General features: G+C 54.4%; 2 protein-coding genes across 6 annotated transcripts in view; one reads left to right on the top strand and one right to left on the bottom strand.

Moving 5' to 3' along the window:
* Positions 1-7,514, top strand: part of kcnab1a (potassium voltage-gated channel subfamily A regulatory beta subunit 1a) — a 64,653-nt gene extending 57,139 nt beyond the window's left edge. For 2 of the 5 annotated variants that reach the window (XM_053872337.1, XM_053872339.1), the window contains exons 7-17: positions 121-200; positions 710-754; positions 1,045-1,089; positions 1,305-1,348; positions 1,413-1,499; positions 2,162-2,247; positions 2,337-2,457; positions 2,522-2,616; positions 4,129-4,249; positions 4,437-4,525; positions 4,598-7,514. In XM_053872337.1, coding sequence (XP_053728312.1) covers positions 121-200; positions 710-754; positions 1,045-1,089; positions 1,305-1,348; positions 1,413-1,499; positions 2,162-2,247; positions 2,337-2,457; positions 2,522-2,616; positions 4,129-4,249; positions 4,437-4,525; positions 4,598-4,687 — 903 coding nt within the window. In that variant the 3' untranslated portion in view covers positions 4,688-7,514. The remainder of the gene's footprint in view (positions 1-120; positions 201-709; positions 755-1,044; positions 1,090-1,304; positions 1,349-1,412; positions 1,500-2,161; positions 2,248-2,336; positions 2,458-2,521; positions 2,617-4,128; positions 4,250-4,436; positions 4,526-4,597) is intronic. The other 3 variants (XM_053872341.1, XM_053872342.1, XM_053872340.1) reach the window with 2 other exon arrangements.
* Positions 6,465-7,743, bottom strand: ssr3 (signal sequence receptor, gamma). Its single transcript, XM_053872343.1, has 5 exons — positions 7,521-7,743; positions 7,203-7,329; positions 6,984-7,082; positions 6,770-6,901; positions 6,465-6,692 (listed from the first exon to the last, which is right to left on the bottom strand). The coding sequence occupies exons 1-5, from the start codon at positions 7,651-7,653 to the stop codon at positions 6,626-6,628; spliced, it is 558 nt and encodes a 185-aa protein (XP_053728318.1). The 5' UTR covers positions 7,654-7,743; the 3' UTR covers positions 6,465-6,625.
* Between the last annotated feature and the right edge of the window lie 5,544 nt (positions 7,744-13,287).

Here is a 13,287-nt window from a genome sequence, read left to right as displayed (position 1 = left end):
TTATTGTTGCTGACTGTATCAGAACATGGAGGACGAACACTAGGCTGCTGTTAGCCGTGCACTTTAGTCCGGTTGGTGCTCAGCCTGATACGTGTGTGTGTGTGAACTTAACTCTTTCAGGTGGCGGAGCAGCTGATGACTATCGCCTACGAGAGTGGAGTCAACCTGTTTGACACAGCGGAGGTCTACGCCGGCGGCAGGTGCGACTCTCTTGGCTGGCTGTCGCTGTTCTGGTGTCAGATGTGAATCCAACTTTGGATGAGAAGCTCTGGGAGGCGCATGTGTCCACAGCATGGCATCAGTGTCGTAGAAACCTACTCGGCTCCAAACCATTTCTGGATGCCAGATAATGGTCTTTTTTGCATCAAGTGATGTTTGAAAATATCTCAGCATCTTGTGGTGAGAAGGCCAAACCAAAGCACCCAGAAGAGGATGCCAGTGGTCCTGGTTGGACTCTCTGCCGCGCCACACACACACACACACACACTCACACACACACACACACACAGCATGCCGACAGGCTCTTGAAGCTGTGACTGAGTAGTGCGGTCTGTGGTGGTCAGTGATGTGGAGTCCTGCCGTGTCCTCTCTCTCTCTGTCTGTCTCTCTGTCTGTCTGTCTGCGTCCATCACCTCCACTGCTGATGGAGTGGAGCGGCGTTTTCCGAATGGCTGTTTAATGATCTCACTTCGTTTGTGTTGCCTTACAGAGCCGAAGTCATTTTGGGAAATATAATCAAGAAGAAGTGCTGGAGGTAATGAGGACATCATCGTCTGTGTGTGTGTGTGGCTGGAAATATGAAGTGTGACGAGGTGAAACCTCATTTCCCTGAACCCACCTCACATGACTCCACCCGATGAGACGTGAGGAAACCACCGTGGAGGACGTCCAACTGTTGCCGTGTGTGTGGACATGGTGAAAGATGAGGGTGGAGTGTGTGCAGCTCAGCAGAGTCACTGTTTCATGGGAGCTCCTCCGGACGTGAGGCTCCAGAGACGAGGGCCTTGAGCTGAAGCAAGTCTCCTCTCATCTCTGTCTGTGCAGGAGGTCCAGCTTGGTCATCACAACCAAACTCTACTGGGGAGGAAAGTGAGTCCATCCACGAGCAGTCACTGTTTCACTGATACCCTCACACACGACACTCCCGCTGATGTCGAGGCTCATCTTCGTCTCGTAGTGAAGAGACTCTTCTGGCCTCTCTGTTTGCTGCGTGTCGTCAGTGCAGTCTAGACTGAGACTAACGTTTGAGTCCCTCATGAGTCACGTACGGTTGGTGTGTGGTCTGCTGTTGACTGTGATTCCAGAGCGGAGACAGAGAGAGGACTGTCCAGGAAACACATCATCGAAGGTACGGCGCCGCCCGACCTGTGGGGAGGGAACGGCTCACCTGACTATCCTCCCCTGGTCTGCAGGTCTCCGAGGCTCTCTGCAGCGGCTGCAGCTGGACTATGTGGACGTGGTGTTTGCCAACCGCCCGGACAGCAACACGCCCATGGAGGGTGAGTCTGAGCGTCATGTGACTGGTGCAGAGGAGAGGTGGTGATTTTGCCGAGCCTGGCCTGTGCGTCCCAGTGGGGTTAGGCATTGTGGTCCAGCTGCTGAGGTCATGTGATGAGCAGGCTGGAGACGCAGCGCTGCAGCGCCCCCGTGTGGCACCACGGTGCTGAAGTCAGCTTGAATGGTGGCTGCGGCCCTCTCCCCTCAGGAGCTGTCCTCCTGCTGTCAGTAGTGACCTGCAGATCTGAGGAGGAAGATGTTGATGATGCAACCTCCCATTTACTCTTCCCAGGAGTGAGGATGTTCAATCTGAGGTCATTGGTGCATTTTGGGAAACAAATATTGAACAATCAAGAAATAAACAACGGGCACATGTTACCTTCTTGTTTTATTTAAACTTGGTGACAGTCTCGTTCCATTCTCATTTCAGCAAAAACACAGGCAGCTAGTCAAAGTAAACGCATGTGTCAAAACACAAGGGATCACAGTTTGAGTTTGGCAGCACTCACTTTCCTGCTGTCCTTTCTTCTGAATTCTAAGAGGATTGACAGCTCCGTCCCTCACTGCGGCTGCTGTGCGTGTGTGTGTGTGTGTGTGTGTGTGTGTGTGTGTGTGTGTGTGTGTGTGTGTGTGTGTGTGTGTGTGTGTGTGTGTGTGTGTGCAGAGATTGTTCGGGCCATGACCTACGTCATCAACCAGGGCATGGCCATGTACTGGGGGACGTCACGGTGGACGGCTATGGAGATCATGGTGAGCCGGAGGTGCCACGCCACACTCCCTGCCTGCTGATGCAGCCTCACCTTCTTCTTCTTCTTCTTCTTCTCTGGTGTCCTGCTCAGGAGGCGTATTCAGTGGCCCGGCAGTTTAACCTCATCCCTCCGGTGTGTGAGCAGGCCGAGTATCACCTCTTCCAGAGGGAGAAAGTGGAAGTGCAGCTGCCGGAACTTTACCACAAGATCGGCAAGTTTTCCACAGACTCCTCACTTTTGCCTGTGTCCTGAACACCTGCTGTTGGTGGGTGCAGGCGTCGGCGCCATGACCTGGTCCCCGCTGGCCTGTGGCATCATCACGGGGAAATACGAGGATGGGATTCCGGAATCTTCCAGGGCGTCCATGAAGGTATTCAACGCCGCTCTGACTTCAGCCTTTCAGCAAGAGTCGCCCGAGTCGAATGCCTAAACTTCAAGACAAAGCACTGGACGAGGCAGAAAAGTAACCAGTGATCATTAGTAAAGTGAAGCAGTCAAAACGCTGAGTAAGCACTTGCACCTGAGGGGGTGGTCCACGCGCCCCAGAGCCATCAGCCTCGTCAGCAGCAGCAATTACTGACACCTGGCTTGCTGGGCTTTTGCTCTCAGCTGATCTGGATCTGAGGTGTCTCTCTCATGTCCAGCTGATCTGGATCTGAGGTGTCTCATGTCCAGCTGATCTGGATCTGAGGTGTCTCATGTCCAGCTGATCTGGATCTGAGGTGTCTCATGTTCTGCTGATCTGGATCTGAGGTGTCTCATGTCCAGCTGATCTGGATCTGAGGTGTCTCATGTTCTGCTGATCTGGATCTGAGGTCTCTCTCATGTCCAGCTGATCTGGATCTGAGGTGTCTCATGTCCAGCTGATCTGGATCTGAGGTGTCTCATGTTCTGCTGATCTGGATCTGAGGTGTCTCTCTCATGTCCAGCTGATCTGGATCTGAGGTGTCTCATGTCCAGCTGATCTGGATCTGAGGTGTCTCATGTCCAGCTGATCTGGATCTGAGGTGTCTCATGTTCTGCTGATCTGGATCTGAGGTGTCTCATGTCCAGCTGATCTGGATCTGAGGTGTCTCATGTTCTGCTGATCTGGATCTGAGGTCTCTCTCATGTCCAGCTGATCTGGATCTGAGGTGTCTCATGTCCAGCTGATCTGGATCTGAGGTGTCTCATGTTCTGCTGATCTGGATCTGAGGTGTCTCTCTCATGTCCAGCTGATCTGGATCTGAGGTGTCTCATGTCCAGCTGATCTGGATCTGAGGTGTCTCATGTTCTGCTGATCTGGATCTGAGGTGTCTCATGTCCAGCTGATCTGGATCTGAGGTGTCTCATGTTCTGCTGATCTGGATCTGAGGTGTCTCATGTCCAGCTGATCTGGATCTGAGGTGTCTCTCTCATGTCCAGCTGATCTGGATCTGAGGTGTCTCTCTCATGTGTTCAGCTGATCTGGATCTGAGGTCTCTCTCATGTCCAGCTGATCTGGATCTGAGGTGTCTCCTGCACGTTCATCCTATCATCCTCTTCAGCTCCCGTGCGAGTGTCTCCATGTTTCTGTTGTGATTGTCCGAGAGATTCCGATCGTGGAGGAGGCCCGTGGCACCGTGGGAATTGTGCCGCTGCTGGGAAATGTTTGCATTCCAGGAACTTCCCAGTAGAGTGGCTGGAAATACAGACGGACGAGTCTGGAATTCTCCTCTTCTTCAGTGAGGATATTAACCCTCCAGAGTTGTGAGCTGAATCTGGACAACAGTTCCCACATCTTGGTTCATTTCCTGCCAAGGTGGCAGTGGAAACGTCACCTGTCGGTGACCTCCTCTCCTCCGCCACACCTTCCCTGCTGGCGTGTTCACGGCCTCACCGGCTGGTTTGTCTCTCCTCGCAGTCGTACCAGTGGCTGAAGGAGAAGATCGTGAGCGAGGATGGAAGGAAGCAGCAGGCCAAGCTGAAGGAGCTCAACCACATTGCAGAGAAGGTGGGCTGCACGCTGCCCCAGCTGGCTGTGGGTGAGGACACTTTCCCTGCTCAAGTTTGTGTTTCCTCCAGTTCAGTGACGTTGGTAGGGACTGAAGCCTGCAAACAAACTCTCAAACAGAAGTAACAAGTAGTTGGTGTGAAGACGCTCAGGCGGAAGTGTAAAGTGGAAGTGCGCTCTCTAGTGGCCGTTTGATGAACTCCCGCTTCCTGTCTCAGCCTGGTGCTTGAGGAACGAGGGCGTGAGTTCTGTTCTGCTGGGAACGTCCAACCCTGAGCAGCTGACCGAGAACCTCGGAGCCATACAGGTGAGGACCCTCCCCTCCCCTCCCCCGCCCCCCAGATCCTTGCAGTGAGCCAAGGTTCCGTGTCCCGGCCAGGTTCTTCCCAAGATGACGTCTCACGTGGTGTCCGACATTGACCACATCCTGGGGAACCGGCCGTACAGTAAGAAGGACTACCGATCCTAGAGAAGCCTGCTCCCGCCTGACCTCGGACCGCACTCCCTGATCAACCCAACCCGACCACTGCATTCACACCACGGACCCTGAGGCCGCTCAGCCTCCTGACGCCGCATGTGCACACCGGGACTTCTGACGGGGCCTCTATGACCCCAGAGCTTTGGATCCGAACCGGTCATTTTAGGCCACCCGCTGAGCTCTGAAAATAAACGCACTGTTTGGTGAGGCCTCCTCAGCCCATCACCAGTGTCCGCGTCGCCCTGAGAAGAAGCAGGAGTTTCCAACTGACAAGTGAAAAACCAATACAAGAGCTCCCCAAACAGCTTGGCTCAAAGATCCGTGCACAATCACCGTCACGATCAAATGTGCCGTGACATTGAAAGAGACAAATATATATCTATATATTTATGTATTTATTGTCAGTGTGTTGAGCGTAGAATGAGATCCTGTCACATATAGACCGAAGAATAGCTGTAGAAGAAACATTGGGAAGCAGATTTAATACAAAACAGTCATCCACAATTTATATTTTTGAGATACCGACTATACCAAAAGATGTGATGAAGAATTCCATGTGAAATGTGAGCAGATCAGTATTGTCATGTCATGCTCATTAATGATACCATTGTTTTCATCCAACAGCACTGAAAGACGATGCTTTTAAAATACTTCAATACTGTGGTATACACCTGCCCCCTCCCCCCAAAAATTAAAAAAATTAAAGTCGATGTCAGAACATTGAAAAGGTAGAGAAATCTCACTCGCCATTCTAAAAAAATCCTGTCCAGCTGTGTTTGATTTCTTGACTCCATGACAAGATCTTAGTGAGGAAGGTGGTTCGGTCCAGCAGCTGCTCTGACCACAGGGTCACTGCAAGTGCCTTGCTCATGGGCACCTCTGCCACTCCGCCTCCCAGCTGCCGCGCGCCTCGAGTGTCCGTGAAGAATCGGGGTGCATGGCGCCCCCTGCAGGCTCACCCCCCACACTGTGCCTGACGGAGCCCTTCCCGCTCGGCCTCTGTTGTCGGGGAGGACCAGCGCGTGACGGTCTCCGAGTCGAGACTGATTCAGGACACGATCCCTCGGCCAGAGAGCGCTGACTCACGGGTTCCGTGATGTGCGTCGTCACGGCGAGAGTGACACGTTTCACTGACCTCCGTGGACTCTGACGTGGACTGTCTGTCTGCTGAGGTGGGTTCGACACTTCACCATCTGACTCCGCTGTCATGCTCTGCTCAGAATAAACCTTCTGTCCCACCCATGACATTCCGTCAAACCTCCGTCAGTGCCACATCCAGATGTTGGGGTCTTGCCTGCCTTACTCTGTGTGAAAGTCATGTTCTGCTGAGTACTGTTCTCTCACAAGGAGTTAAAGCATACATTCAACAACGTTGTTTTCAACTGCTGCACGTCACCTTGACATCTTTCACCTGGACCCAAGCCTGCGCTCTGTTCCCGCCCCAGATGTCACGTTTGATTTGTATCACTGGAGTCACACTCACAGACTCATGGAGCGCAGATGATGGGAGGGAAACTTCACTCCCCACAGCTGCTCCTGTACTTGTGTCTTTGTGAGGACCTGTATGTGTTTTTAACAGAGCGAGCTCCTCACTTTGTGGGTCACCGTCACTGGGCTCCAGTTTGGTTCAGTTGAGCGTGTGGAGTCTTCCAGAGACGTCTGGCTCCTCCTCCTGCTGCTGCTGAGCCCAGTTCAAAGGATTCTCTCTCTCCACCAACATCTCTAGATGCTTTGGTCCCTGGCCATGGTCTGGACCTTAACCCCGAGGAGCCGGACACAGAGGGACGTCATGGTGGTTTTTATTGATACAAAAGAGAGCACAACACAAAAGACCTGGAGCAAAAGTCCCCAGACATTTGTTCATGAATTTCATGAATTTGAAACGTGAGCCCACGGCCCTCCCTCCCTTCTTTCCTTTCACGGGGCCCTTCACTTGGAGCCCGTGGACAGCAGCGCGATGAGTCCCGAGGAGGCGCCGATGGACAGGATGTAGTTTCTGTGGGGAGCGCTGAGGAACATGTTCACATACATGTGAGAGGCTGCTCAGCTTCACGACTGGGACAGAAAGGATACACCGTGGGGTTGAAGTTCTTCAGCAGGAAGAAGGAGGCCACGATGACCAGCACCAGGAACAGGGTGTTGTTGTAGAAGATGGAGAAGGTGGTGGCTTCGTAATCGGCCACCTCGTTCTTCTTCCACAGGATCCTGAGGAGCACAGACATCAGAGGTCAGACTGCGCGTGAGACAGGAGCATCGCGGCGCCCTCGACAGACAGATGGCCCGGCACCTCTCGTCCTTCTCCTTGCGCGACATCTTGCGGTTGTCGGCCTCCGACAGCTTCCTCGTCACCTCCTTGGAGACGGCGTCCTCGCGCTTCTGGGCGACTCTGCACAGAGCACGGGTCCGGTTCATTGGAGAGGAACACACACAGTGAGAGAGAGAGAGCCCGGCTCCACACTCGACTCGGTCTGGAGCCAAGCACCCGAGCAGGAAGCCAGTGACTCACTTGTGCTTGAGGACAAACTTGACGTTCTTGTAGGCGAAGGCCACCAGGTAGGTGCTGAGCAGCGTCATGACCGCGTACAGGAGCGCCGACTGGACCAGGTCCATGTGCCAGATCCTCCAGAAGAGCCCTGCAGTTAGCACGCCGTTAGCACGGCGCTAGCGCGGCTCGCTCGCGGCGCACGACAGAGACCGAGAGAGAGAGGGGCCTCGACTGAGACGCGGGGCCACGGTCGGCTCCCGAGCGCGCGCCAGATGGTCAGAGCGTCTTCATGACGGAGGCAGAGTTTGTGGTGTGTGCGTGTGTGTGGAGCGGACTCACAGATGGGGATGGCCGAGACGATGAGCGCGTTGCCATAGAAGAGCGCGGTGGACTTGGCGGACAGGTTCCTGCTGAAGTCCTGCAGCAGCAGGTCCTCCTCCGACGGCTGCTTGCTGCTTCCCTTGGGCGCCATGACTCTGAGCTTCTCCTCCTGCTGCGGCTGAGAGCGGACTGACACGTCGGACACGAGCGGCGCAGGGACGCGTCAGCACTAGAGCGGAAGCAGGTCGGGAGCGGCCACTTCTTCTGCCGGGTGGTGCACCGCGCGCTGTGGCTCGACACTGCCCTCTAGCGAGACAACTGTCTTCCTCGCTCCTCCAACATGAAGCTCACTGCGGTTCATGAGAAGTCAGTCAGTCAGTAGAGGCCAAGATCAATAGATAGACGTATATATGTCTGTACTCCTGCGCGTGTCGGTGTTTCACCCACTGAATAGTTATTATGGTGAGATGCCTCCAACAAAGGTCCTGAACCAAGAATAATGCTCATAAGAACAGTAATAACAACGCTAACAGAGCACCAACACTCGCTCTCTCGTCTTTCTCCCCTGTGATTGGTCAGAGTCAAAGTGGAAGTGAACGAACACAGGGAGTGGAAACCGTTTGTTTGGAGCCATTGCAATATTCATGGAAAAGGCCTGAACGGATGATCTGTCGATTCACTGAGGCGGATCTGACACTTGGTGTTGATGCTTCCTCACTACAGCCCCGGGATGAAGGGCTGATCATTCCCCCAGATCCACAGTCAGCACTGGCGCCAGCTGTGACCTGGCCACACACACAACACACACACACACACACACACACACTCCACAGCACACACACACACACACCACAACACACACACACACACCACAACACACACACACCCCACAACACACACACACACACACACCACAACACACACACCCCACAACACACACACCCCACAACACACACACACACACTCCACAACACACACACACAACACACACACACACTCCACAGCACACACACACCCCACAACACACACACCCCACAACACACACACAACACAACACACACTCCACAGCGCACACACCCCACAACACACAATCCACAACACACACACTCCACAACACACACACACACAACACACACACTCCACATCTCTGTGTTCTCATGTGTTCATGAGTGTTCGATCTTGAAGAAGACAACAACGACTCAATCTGTCCAGTCTCTTCCAGCAGCGCCACGGTACCACAGCGCCCTCTGGTGGCTCCTCAGAGTAGCCACACCCCGTCCATCCTGGCTCCACACTCGCGTTGATAACAAGAGCAGGCATTTAACAGACACAAGGTTTCCCACTATACGGCAATGAGCCAGTTAGGGTTTGTTTTGTTTTACAAAAATGATTGAGTTAGAGTGGAACAAACCTTTTCCACTTTTGGATCTGATTTTAGCTCATTTCACTGTTTGCAATTCATATGTCAACGTCATGAATCAACGACTTCAGTCAATGGTTTCTTGGTGGCTTGGTTTTTCTTCCACTGGAGCGCGAACCCTGAGACGAACAGAACAGACGAAGATCTGAGCCCAAGTCAGCCGGATGACCAACAGTCGGGCCACCCGGGGTCACGACCTCTGGCGGCGGGAGAACTTCCTGGTCTGCTCCGGAGGCACGTTTCCCTGTCTTCTCACGAAGACCTCCACCCTGAACGGAGGCTGCGCAGCTCATCGATCCACGTGACTAGTTCCTGACTCTGCCCGTCCTGATCTGGCAGTCAGACACCAGTCAGACACCAGTCAGTCAGACAGATGCTCTGCGGTATATGTGGAGGTGTTCTGACCGGAGCAGCGCTATGACAACAGACATGACGTGCAGGGAGGTCCGTCTCAGCCTGGAGGTTCCTGACTGCACTGTCGGGCCACTCAGCTCCACAGATCAAAGCTCTCCCTGCGGGACATCTGAGCCCAGGACCCGGCGCTCCAGCGTCCCCCTCAGCTGCTGCTGAACCAGGCCCCATCACCGGCGTCCTCGCCTCCTGTCCAGCGTCTATCAGCTCGCAGGATGTGCTGTGTCGGGAGCCGACGCTGGAGAAGGAAGGAGGCCAGACCTGTGTTTACACTTCCACCAGGAAAACCTTTCCTCACTCTCAGGCCTCTGACCCTGCACGTGTGTGTCACAGCACATGGACCGCCAGGACCAGGACCAGGACTCTCATCTGGTGTTCAGAACCACCGCAGTTCACATGCACCGCGACACACACACACAGACACTCCTAACATGGTGTCTCAGCACTCCACACCGCTTGGTCCTCAACTCAACGTGTTTGGTGTCAAAGCCCTGGTGAGGTGTTTCCAAATGAGCTGTGGAACAGGAGAAAGAGTCAAGTCACCCGGACCGCTTCCCTCTGACGCTCCTTCTCTCTGGACACAAACGTGTGGCAGGAGCTGTCGCGGCTGGTTGTTGTGGATTCCACTGCAACTTGAAGCTGAGCACCAACTCTGCTGCACATGACTCCTTCCAGCATCGTCCTGGGCCGAGGTGACTCCCGCCTCTCAGTGCTTGTCCAAATCCCGGCACGTGGTTGCGCATGCGTGACTCCGGCGCAGGAGCAACAGCTGCAGTCAGGCCATGTTTATTGTTGGCTCGGATCACGATGGGCCTCCAGCAACCCTCAACCTTCCTGCGCCACCACGCTCGCTCTGCCTCTTTACATTCACGGCCCTTTCTGAGAAATATTTTGGGATCTTTGAAGCCCTTTTGAAGCATTCCACTAAAGTGGAGCCAGCTGCTCGGAGACGTGTCTGCAGATAAGCGGCGCGGCGCCGATCCTGCAGAAGGTGCCGCCGCGGTCAGCCAGACTTGAGTTACTGGGTCAGCGGGACCCAGGCGGTGTGTTTGGAGGACTGGGACAGGAGAGGTGCGCTGACCCGCCCCGCAGAGCTCAGGTCTGCAGGCCCGCTGCTGAAGGAGCGACGCAGTGTGTGTGTGTGTGTGTGTGCGTGTGGCGGGGACAGGGAAGATAACCTGCTGCCAAGTTGGCTCGCGAGAAGGAGCAGAAGATGTTGACATTCTGGCAGCCGAGGGAAGCGGCTGTTCCATCTGCATCTGAAAGGTCACAGCGGTGGGCCACAGTGTGTGTGTGTGTGTGCGTCTGCCAAAAGCAATGTGTTTCATTTCTCTGTCCTTCTCATCAAGTTTGTGTAAAAGAGCAGAGCAGCGCTCTAAAGAGGGAGGCGGCCCACAAACACAGGCCTGGGACTCCCAGCCAACACTCTGCAGTCTTCATGTGGCAGGAGGTGCAGCAGTTGCGACAGAAGAGCACCTGCCACTTCCACAAGTCGCACACGGTGCTTGATCTTCTCTGCTGACAGAGAGCATCTTGTCTGTGTCCTCTCCACATGCAGAGGCTGTGACGTTAAAGCTGCAGCTCCTGAGGGCCTCAGGGGCCACGTTTGCTCGTCTGCTCCTGCAACATAACAAAGATGGCATCCCCAGGGCCAAAACACATGACGGTGATCATCTCCTGCCTTATTGAACACATTTCCCCTCACTTCTACTACCTGGTGAGGACCTGGGATAAAGCTTGGCTCTGCATGACAGTGTCTACACGAGGCAGTAGTTCAGCAGCCCTGAGAGGTTTGGACTGAGCGGTCCTCAGCTGGGCCGGGCTGAGCGGCCGGGTGGTCTCTCTAGAGGGAACGCTTGTGAGCGAGAGCCACGCTGGGGGCTGTAGAACAAACTGTGCTTCTGACTGCACCATGTTCCAACTCATTTTCTCATGCAGTAAACATGGCTACTCTCAGCAATGCTTGGATTCTATCACGCCAACTCTTCAGGAGCCCACTCAGCCCTGGAACCACGAGGCGGCCCACCCCACTGGACCCGCTGTGTGTTTGGGCCCAGCTGGAGCAGGAGGGCTGGTGACCAGCGTGGAGTGTGAGCGCTGCGTCTCTCTGTCAGATGCTCTTGGTGTTTGCTCCTCGGGATGATGAGCCTTGCAGGACTCCAGTCACGTGGGCTGCAACAGGTGCTGGCTTTAGGAGTGACAGTTCTGGGCCCCAAATAATCAGCACTGGGGGACGTTTTTCTGTGTCTTAATGCAGTTTCAGTTAAATTTGATCAAAGAATCTCGGGAATATTTGTCACTAAATTAAGGTCCGTCTGGAGCAGACCAAGCCCTGAATCATTCCCCCCCTCCGGAACTTTGAGGGCCCCCACCCATCCTGGGTTATCAGACTTGCCATCTCCACTTTGTTTTAGGCTCCTCCTTGATTCACACCAGAGAAGAAGCCACTGAATATACACACTTCTTTGCAAAATACACAAAGACTAAGCAACCATTTGCACAGCCAGAAAAGCCTGTGGCTAGAAACACACACACACACACAGTGGAGGCGGGGGAGTGACGTCCCGTTGGATGTTGGTCTGTCCTTCAGTGATCAAGCATCATGGGAAGCAGGACTGGCAGGAGTTTGGATCAGTTAACTGTCAGGATGCTCTGGTGATTCTGCAGGTTCTGCCACACCAGAGAGGAACCAGAGGTGGAGCTGAGGCCTTTGCTGGGCTTCTTTGGCGGACACTTGTTCCTTGAGTCGCCCGGATCTTCCAGTTCAGGCATGAGGCCTGACTCGGGTCCCGTTCTTCCAGCCGTCAGGTACGAGCGGATGCCAGGTGGACTATTGTTGGAAACCTCTGTTCTGCTTTGTGTCACGTGAGGTCCTCGAGCACCAGTCATGGCTCAGCAGGTCGGCCTCACTGGTGACTCACTGAAGACAAACCTTGTCTTGTGAGGTCCAGAGGAGCACTTTCGAGACCATGGTGACTGTCTTGTCTCTGTACGGCACTTTCTTCTCTCTGCTCCGTCTCCTCACTCCTCATGAGTCGCTACAAGTGATGGTCCTCCATCGGCATGTGCCGTCAGCAGGACTGGATCATCCAGCCGAGTCACATGGATCTGCGTTCCTCTTCTTCTTCTGCCAAGCCCCTCCATCATTCTCCACCCAGCATGTCCACGGTAGCTGCTCTCCTCTGCACCCTACCGTCCAGCTGCAGGTCTCTCTACCGTCCAGCAGGACCTGATGCTCCTTCTCTTGTCCAGCCGCTCCACACCGCCCTACGGAGTGTTACGAGCACCTCAGAGGTTTGGGACGACGTCACAGCCGAGCTTCGGAAAACAAGACGGCGACGCCCACTGAAGCCGCTCTGGAGCTCGCCATGTTTGCATGTGAGCCGCCTCATTTTAGCGTTCAGATCAAGAACTTCTACTTCCTGTTTACACTCAGGGAAGCCATCTTGGACGTCCATATTCCAATTTTCCGACTTAAAACTGCGGCTCCTACAACTGCCTGTAGGGGGCGCAGTGCCCCGAGAACTCCCAGGGAAGTTAGCGTAGGTGCTTTGCCCGGTCTGTTTGATTTCCTGCCTCATGACTGAATAATATTTGTCGGCGGCTCATCCAGAATCCTCTCTCCTGACGGATCGGTGCCAGTGAAACAACGACGCCGAAGATGCTACTGCTGCTTTTCCCTTGACCTCAGCAGGAACCTGAAGGAAGAAGAAGAGGCGAGCGAGTGCTGGTTCAGTGACAGGTAGAGAGTGAAGCGCGCGCCCACGTGAAAGCTTTGCTCACTTCGGTCCTCACAGATTCAACGTGAGGCGCGGGACTGTGCCAGTGACGGGAGTCGTCCTGCTCGGCCGTGGCTCGCAGGCGCGTGTGTGAGTGGCTGCGAAGGTCCAGACTCGCATGTGTGTGACTGAGCCAGAGAGGCAGCTATCTTCTCACACACAGACACGCAGGCAC

The sequence above is a fragment of the Synchiropus splendidus genome, chromosome 8 (assembly GCF_027744825.2).
Source record: "Synchiropus splendidus isolate RoL2022-P1 chromosome 8, RoL_Sspl_1.0, whole genome shotgun sequence".
NCBI classification, from domain to species: Eukaryota; Metazoa; Chordata; class Actinopteri; order Syngnathiformes; family Callionymidae; genus Synchiropus; species Synchiropus splendidus.
Note: the sequence above shows the minus strand (reverse complement) of the source record. Positions and strands in the feature narration are given on the sequence as shown.